At 34.3% G+C, this 9,359-nt stretch overlaps 1 protein-coding gene across 3 annotated transcripts in view; it reads right to left on the bottom strand.

Moving 5' to 3' along the window:
* Positions 1-9: 9 nt before the first annotated feature.
* The window catches only part of LOC140168593 (epsilon-sarcoglycan-like), a 189,333-nt gene continuing 179,983 nt past the window's right edge, over positions 10-9,359 (bottom strand). For 2 of the 3 annotated variants that reach the window (XM_072191995.1, XM_072191994.1), the window contains exon 12: positions 10-4,124. In XM_072191995.1, coding sequence (XP_072048096.1) covers positions 4,009-4,124 — 116 coding nt within the window. In that variant the 3' untranslated portion in view covers positions 10-4,008. Of the gene's footprint in view, positions 4,125-8,876; positions 8,941-9,359 lie in introns of all 3 variants that reach the window. The other variant, XM_072191996.1, reaches the window with a different exon arrangement.

Genomic DNA, 9,359 nt, shown 5'->3' with positions numbered 1-9,359 from the left:
TGACGGATATCTTTAATTTCATATAAACCTTTCAAATTATATCATTTTCTAAACTGATATTAAAATTAACGTCATTAGAAGACAAATGATACAAAAACTTTTTTCTCAATAATTTCATCACCACATTTATTGCACGACACATACAAATATCAAATAACTATTTCATACAATGCTCATCCTATAGCTAACATTATCCCAAACGACAACAGTATTCTATACTATTTTAAAAGGGCATTTTGTGATCCACAGCCTCATCAACCCACTTTTCTCAAAAAAAGTTAAGATTTTTATACTACTGGAAACCTCTAACGTTTATGTACAAAAAATCTTCCAGATTAATTCATTTAGCAAAAATATTATCAAATTTGATTTACGTTCTGGTATACCAGAAGGAAATTACAACACTGGCCTATGGAGCAGTGTAATACACAAAATCGTGCATAACTTACAAATGCAAAATTGGGATCAACTGAAATTTCGGGAATAAGCTTTTTTCGTTGATATCTACTGAAAAATGTCATAAAAGAGGATGCTAGGATCACAAATACTCCTTTAAGATCAAAGATATTTAAAAGTGGTTGATTCAATTCCTTGTTTGTTTTTTATTCTTCTTTAACCTGGATTTCTCATTCAGTGGATAATACACATAATCCTCCCGTCTTCCATGAGGCCAAGGGAACATTGTAACATCACATTATTAAAGGCCCATAACCCAAACATTCTTATTCCACATTATGAGTTAAATTGCTCCAGTGGCAGAAGCAAAAATGTGTATCACAGTGACCTATAAACAGTATATGTATGACTTCCTGGGTGATGTATTTGTTCATGCCCCGGGGTTCATGCCGGCTTAAAGAAATATATTTCAGTCCTATAAATAATAAGCTTTCATCTGAACTGCATTTTAATGGTCGAGGTAAAGTAGGGGATGTGGCTGTCATGCGGGCCACCAACCCATAACTTCCTTTTGGATCACCAACCCTTAACCTCCTTTCTTCAAAGTTAAAGCTGCTGCTGACCCCTGTCCTCCTTTCCCTGAAAAATGGGCTATTCCAGTTGAAATCCATACACCCCTCTTTGAAAGACATAACCTTAATCTCCCACACAGGAGGTGTAGATTTCAAATGGAGTCACCTATTCAGGTAACCATTTTTGAAATTCACACTTCCTGTATGGAAGATTAAGGTCATGTCTTCCATGGGGGTGTATGGATTTCAACTGGAATATCCCAATAATGCTTCTTCTTTCATTGTGGAGATTCGATTAATCAAAGGTGTGGGGTGATCATCCACTGCCATAATAGCTGAAGGTAAGAAAAATTGCTACAAATACTCTGTTCTGCCAAAAATATTAATTTGCAGAATGGAAACTCCATCTTGCAAAGTAAAGCTACATCAGCAGATGGCTTTAAACCCAGCCAGAATGACATCCAGTCATCTCTTTGTTTTAGGGGACACCAGTTGGTTTTGTCTGCTAAAAGTAGTAGTGCCAGGAGGGAGGGGCAATGAGGGGGGGGGGGGCAAAATGACAAATGGCGGGCGAGAGGCCCCTATCTGAGCATTTGCCTATTTTGCTCAAAATAAAGGTTTCAAACTTGATACCTTTTAAATCTCTAAATATTCTAAACTTAATATAAACACAAATTCAGTCTTTTTAAGACTGAATTTTATTTAAATTTTTTACCCATTCCTGATATATCTCAAGAACAAGTTTGTTTGACAATATTTTCTCAATTTTCATAAATATTATACCACATGATCAGGCTAATGAAAGTCAATTCCTTGTTTCCTGTTACCCTACTCCGCTCAAAACAATTTGCTGGCTAAATATTTCATTATTTGGAATAAAATGTTGATTTCTAACAAACTTTAACATACAAATAAATAATTGTGGCTTTAAATATATCATAAATCTCTTTCTGTTGATTTTCATGGATTTTCTTTGCAGTAGGAGCATGGTATATGGTTAATAATGAATTAATAATGAATACCTACTCAATTCTCTTTCCCGCATTTTTTGATCTGCTCTAATCTCATCCCATAAAAAATATTGTGAAACTTTTGATAATAGTTATACAATCACCTTCATGTGGTTGTACTAAACTACAAACTGTGATTTATCACATATATACATAGGTAGTTATTGGTTTACACCTGTAACAGATGCAATAATGAATGGTATAAAATAATGAATAATGAATAATGAAATGGTCACCTACACAGTCATGAAAAATTATGTAATGGGAAACTAGGAATTGACTTTCATAAGCCTCATATAACAGTCACACAGAAAATTTACTTAAGGTTTCAAACTTGATCTCTAAATATTCTAAACTTAATATAAACACAAATTCAGTCTTTTTAAGACTGAATTTTATTCTATTTTTTACCCATTCCTGATATATCTCAGGAACAAGTTTGTTTAACAATATTATCAATTTTCATATAAATCACATGATCATATAACAATCACACAGAAAATTTACTTAACGTTTCAAACTTGATCTCTACATATTCTAAACTTAATACAAACACAAATTCAGTCTTTTAAAGAGTCCAATATGAGAACCCAATACTGCATTTTCCAATAATATTGCACTTCTTTCAATATGTACAAAACCATGTATTCTGAAAAAGTAGAAAGATTTAAAACTTTCATCTGTACTCACCATATATTTTGAGTAAATCAGGGGTAGAGGTATGCCGTAACACCTGCTGCACATCGCAGGTGGGGGGTACTAATTTTTTTTACAGGGTGTGCACCGCCTGAGATTCAAAACCCTACCCCATTTCTAAGGATAATTTTAACTAAAAAACATGCTTAATTGTGCTTAGGACAATCGTTTCAACACTTGGTCTTTTTTGTTGTAAAAATCTACCCCATTTTGCCATTTTTTAATGATTTTTCAAAAACATGGAACAATGTCTATGGATTTTCTGTGAAAAACCTACCCCCGATCTAGGTATCATTTTATTTTGAAAAAGAGACCCATTCGGGCAACATGTCCCTGTATACTTCAACATGAAAGTACCCCCTCCCAAGCAGGTAACTTTGCTCTAAGAGCTTGTAGGTAAAAGCCCAAGCAAAAAAATATTTTTAAACAGTCCAGTCCAGCTGCCTGCCCAGGAAACACTGCCATACTAGGTAGCATGTTGCCTTCGCAAGCTATATATGCATTTGTAACTCTTCCAAATTCGACAGAGTAAGCCCTGTATTGTTCATGGTGACCTTATCAAAGATCAGGGAAAATATTACTTTTAGACACATGAATTACATCTAATTTGACCATTTTCCACCAAACAAATATCACCTGATAAATAAGAAAACAATGTCTAACACTTTTTAGAAAATTTGATTTAAATATGCAAATTACCTTTACTTTAATTAAATAAAGAAATAATGATCTGTTAAAGGATACTCTATTTGAATTAGAGCATTGCATTATGGGATACCATGTTGCCTGCACAGGCAACATGCTACCTGGTCAGGAAGTGTTTCCTGGCTAGGCAGTCTGACCGGACTGCTAAAAGGTGCTTTTTGTTGTTGGTCAAAATGTCAGGTTATATGTTTTGTGTGAAAATAAAACACTACAATGTTTTTTAAATGTTGTAAAATGTAATTGTAGAATAAAATATTTTTGCAAATGTTTAAACAAATTTGTTTGTCAACACTTACATTAGAATATGCTTTGCAGCAACTTTTAAAATATCCATTCGTATAACTTTTAAAAATGTTTTTAAAATGTTATTTTACATTTTATACCCTTTATATAACCTGACATTTAAACATTTTCTGGAAAAAACCTGTTAACCTGATACAATAAAGTTTGTGATAATGCATTTCCAAAGCTGTTTAGGCATGCCAGTCACAAGTACTGCACATGACCAATCTATTCAAGCATCTATCCCCTTTGCATCATTGTGACATTCAAGCAAAGCCAGACAGCCCATTGGCTAATAATATCTATTTTGATGGTCCCCTGCATTCTTTTCTTGCTTCACATCTCTACTAGAGTCCAGAATACTGAGAATATGTGCTCTCCCTGACTGGTATGGTTCCTCCCCCATAGCCATAGGTGCTACGTATGAACGGCGGTGGGGGTGGTTGCAGAGTGGACGATACCTCTGTAAGAAATAGTAGTGATAGCAATTAATACCAGGAAATTCTGGAAAATAATAGCATGATTTAAAATAGAATCTTGTTTTTAATAAACACCAATTGCAGCATACATATATATATTCTCATATTTTACATACCCGCTTCTCATTTCCAAATATAACCATCAAAATCAACAAAAAGAGTGAATTTTAAACAGTTCTAGATTATTACATGTTTGGACATGGGCAAAATTTCCTTTTTGTTCTGGTCATTGTAATAAAACATGCATAATTCCTAGATGTTTTGACCATGCTTGACCACATTAACCAAATATGAAACATTTATTTGCAATTATGTCTCTAACTACAGGGTATCTATTCCATTGGAAATAGAATTTCTGTCATTTTTATTCCTTTAAATTTTGGGGAAATATACTTTGGACTCACAACTAATATTATGCACATCACCTTTAAAAAGCCCCACCAACAATTCAATGTAAATCTATTGGTCCCTTGCACATTACTACAGAATAATTCCTTCTGCCCTTTTCCAATGATGTCTATACCATTTTTAAACCTTAGTGAGGCAGTGATGTCAGTGCGTATATTATTGGGCACAGCTCCAAATGGCCAGCATTCACTCAAATCGCTGGCATACACACGCATGCATTTCAAGACACTACATAGATACATGCAGGCAAGAGCCGCCTCAATGTCACTGCCTTGCCAAGACAAAAAATGGTATACATGTATAAGAAAATAAGAACAGTTAACCAACCCAAAGTGTTACAATTAAACAAGACTGCAAATACAACCAACCCAAAGTGTTACAATTAAACAAGACTGCAAATACACACAAATTCCAACCGGCATACAACCCAACTTGGAAAAAACAAAACAAGGGTACAATGTTTGTGATGGCTATAAGGTAACTTTGAAGGTTCTGAGGGTTTGAAAAACTGTAGAATACTACAAAAACATCTTTAAAGTTCCGTAATTCATGTTGCTTAAGCTCATGCTGCTTAATTGCTAGAGCTCTATTATTTTGTTTATATTAGCTTAAATAAAATATGTGCCTACCTGCCCCATCAATTGATCAATAAGCACCAATACATTAACTTGAAGATATATACCATAGAATTATGTGCCTCTAAATGAGGGTTTTGTTGATAAAAAAAGACGATAGGCAGACACCCTCCCAAAAAAATTATTTCGAGTTTGAGCAACTATACTACTGATACAGGTGACAGTACAAATATGTATTATTATAAGACCAATCTATTGTAATGTTTTGTGGAGGGTTTCTGCCTTAAGTTTCTTTTGTCAACAAAAGCCTCATTTAGAAGCATAGTAGACAGAGTACATAGATCATGCCCAGTGTCCAATGATTTGTGCAGAAAAATAAGTTGCAAATTGCGTGGGAAAAAAGTTGCACATTGCACAGAGAAAAATAGCCAATAGTGCGGGAACTTGGTACTCTCTCAGGGAATTGTAGAAAATGGCTAATTTTGTGTGGAGTTTTGACCACATCACAGGTTTGAACAACAGTGCAAGATTTACATCAAGGTTGTCAGAATATTTTAGTGAGCAAAATGGTAAAAAGCAAGTAGAAAACCCTGTATTTTGCTGAAATTTGGCATGAAATTTAGTGTATTACGCAGAAAAAGTCAAATTGCATGGACCAAATCTTATTTCGAGAAGGGTAATTTGCAGAGGCTTGCAGAAATTTGCACCCTGATCTGTCTCCATTTGGTTCAATGCATGATACACAAACATCAATGTTAATTTATTTTACATGTATACCACATCAACAATATTATGTATACAGTAACAATTAAGTCAGTTAGCCATTCATTGTTTTCATCAACTAGAAGCAAAAATAGATCATCATTCTGCCACCATTGTAAACAAGCTAAAAAAGAATAACACACATAGGTTTTAGCAAAGTTTTTAAACCCAAACTCTAACAGTAACATGAAATGCACATACTTACTTGCACACCCCACCACAGCTATCACACACCCAAACAAACACCCTGACACACCCCATGCAAACACACCCCAACAGACACATGCATAATCCAATCCATAAATTAGATTTTGATGTGACAATACGACAGCAAATTAATAGCACCCTTTCCCATAATACGCAATCCCTATGGAACTACTTTGTGCCATTTTACCATATCAATCAATTAATGTTTTTATAGTATAGACACATTTTGCATATATTGTATTCAACCCCCCCAAAAAAATAAATAGGGTGGTTGAAGTCAAAATCATCAAACTCCAGAAGGGTTAGAAGGTATTTTATTTAGACATTTGACAGAACTACATGTAAATTCTGTCAAATGTCTAAATAAAATACCTTCTAACCCTTCTGGATTTTGATGATTTTGACGTCAACCACCCTAATTTTGTTTTGATTAGACATTCCTTTCATCATTTAATAAGCACCCCTGAAAGTGACAAACTTAAGTACCTGTCTAATTGGGCTGAATACAAAATGTGTCTATAAAAACATTAATTGATTGATATGTAAAGCCTGATTCACACCTCAGACATTTTCCACATCAAAATATTCAAGATGACCTTATCACAAAATCAAATGTAACTTACACTCAACATATTCTATGCCAAATATTTACCCAACTTAAATCACTTTGTGAGGTTGGCATTTCCTTAGCACTGCCTCTAAGCAACCAATCAAAAACATTTATGGCAAGAGTACTCAAGTTGAAGAAAACTCAACTTGCATGAATTACTTGTGCCAAAAGCATTTTATCGTAGAGGTTGAAAAATTTTAGTTTGAGGTCTTGTGGCAAAACACTCATATCCGTACATCTAAGAATGAATTGGGCTTAAACAGCTCAAGACAAAAAAACATCAAAAATTAATATAAAGACTGCACAAAAAGTAACACAGCCCTTATAAATATGCTTATTCACTACTTGCACTTGAACTATTAATCACATTCACAATATGTTAACATAGAAAGGGTGGTTTGTTTATGTGCATTTTGATACCCCATTTGTCAAATATTGTTCAATATTAACAACACAGTAGTACTTTTGGTAAAATACCCAAATTTAAAAGTTGTAGTTTACAGGGATCAATGGTTATTACGCAAGCATTGTGGCACATAAAATCCGCCATTATCTTCACGCTAACAATCCAAATAGCTGCAACTTTTAAATTCTGGTATTTTTCTTTAAACACACTGCAGTGCTGTTAATATTAAATGAAATTGGATGAATGGGGTGTCAAAATACGGGTAAAAAAATCGTCCTTCTTTGTATGTTGCAATATTGTGAAAACAATTATTAGTTCTGAAGCTATAGGTTTATTTATAACAGCTGCATTACTTTTTTTGCAGTCTTTATATTGCTATGATGAGCAATGTGAGTGGCCTTGTACATTCAGGTTAAAGCATTATATTGCACAATACAGATACACAAATGAACATACAAAAGAAATTTGACCCACATTCCAATTTACCAAATTATAATTATATATTAAAAAATGAGCAAAAAATCTACATTTGAAAACGGATGAAGGGATGACATGTGGATGAGGCTACTTACTATCAGAAAAAGTGAAATACAAGAAACACATGCAAACCAAAAAAGTATCAGATTTGTGGAAAACGTTAGAGAAACATATTTTGTTCGGAAAGGATTGGCATAATTCTCATTCAATGAAAAAATATAGGGTCTCCAAGAAAAAGTAGGTCCCAACAAAGAAATTAGAATGGCAGAACACAGGCTCCATTTAGCTCTGTGGACAAGCCCATTGCCAGGATTTATTCTGAGGGGTGCAGGACCTCCAAAATGCTTGCATCTAAAATGTGGACTTTTTAAATAAACTCCCAAAGTTATTTTTTTCATTTTCATCACTGAAGAAAGTGAAGTTCGTACAGGGTACAGATGGTACATCGGGAGGTGGTTTTCCATTTTTTACTCCAATTTTGACAATGATTTTTTTCAGTTTTCCGTAAAACAGAAAACTTGCCACTTTATGCTAGGTGCCATGAAGAAAAGATCTTTTGGTACAAGTACAGAGAAGATATCTTACCCTTCCCAGAATCCTTTGCAACATGATACATCCCCTCATCAAATACCTCTCCAATTACTTTGTAAAGATTCCTTTTGTTTTCATTTTGAGGATAGACTGGCTAAACATGAGTCGATAGTAAAGAAGTAAACATAATTTGCCAGATCTGGATGTCATTAAGGTACATTTTGTCACTATCGACCCATGTTTCACTACATAGCAGATCAGTACACAAAATTGAAATGGATGAAATGCATTATGGGAAGTGTAAGGTATCTTCTCTCATACAAGGGGTTCAAGGGCACAGCAGCTGAAAGGAGTATCCCATCATGCATTGCAGTTCATCTGCTTGCTCCATAGCAAATGTATACAAACTATAAACAAGAGCCGCTTAGATATTGAGAGCTATTAATAGATTCACAATACTCTATGGGTGATATTTTTTCAAACAAAAGTCTAAGCTTCCCTGATTTAAGAGATTAATTGAAAGTTTAAGTGTGGGATTTTGTGTACATTTTCTATGGCACAATCAGTTCTATAATGGTACTGCAAAGCATAATGGGATACTCCTTTCAGCTACTGTGGTTCAAGGGTGTACTCCACAAATTTGACACAAAATACTTAATTAATTCAAAATAAATAGTTGGTGTTAGTAGAAAACAATGTGAAACAGAACAAGCAAGATGCAAAACAAAAAAATCTGAAGAGTTAATATTTGGATACTGACCAGTGGGTGAAGACAATGGATTAGTTATATCGTGGTGATGATGAAGAGAGTTTGGGGCTACGTCCTTGACAAAGGAAAGGAAAGAAAGAAAGAACAAGATAAAAGAGCCAATTTTCATGGTATTGCAAGCTATCATAATAGCAACAGCTGCTGCATGATGAGAACAAATTACAGCCACACCTGTTTATCTGACTTGTCATTGCCATTATTTACCACAACAATGCTGGTTAACAATATGTAGACTATTGTTCTCATTTGGGAATCAAAGGCCTCACACATATTGTTACTGTGCGTCCATCCACGGTTTGCTTTGTAATGGTGCATCCAACTGAAGTTATAATACCTATAGCATCACAACCCATAGCGATATCGCACAGGTAAATCAGACACATGTGTTTGTGGACTTAAAGCCATATTATAACATTTCTGTAAAAATAGATTAGTATTCATTTTCCATAAAATGGTAGCTTTTACTGTCAGATA

The sequence above is a fragment of the Amphiura filiformis genome, chromosome 13 (assembly GCF_039555335.1).
Source record: "Amphiura filiformis chromosome 13, Afil_fr2py, whole genome shotgun sequence".
Classification (NCBI taxonomy): Eukaryota; Metazoa; Echinodermata; class Ophiuroidea; order Amphilepidida; family Amphiuridae; genus Amphiura; species Amphiura filiformis.
The sequence above is the reverse complement of the archived record's forward strand: the minus strand, read 5'-3'. Positions and strand labels throughout refer to the sequence as shown.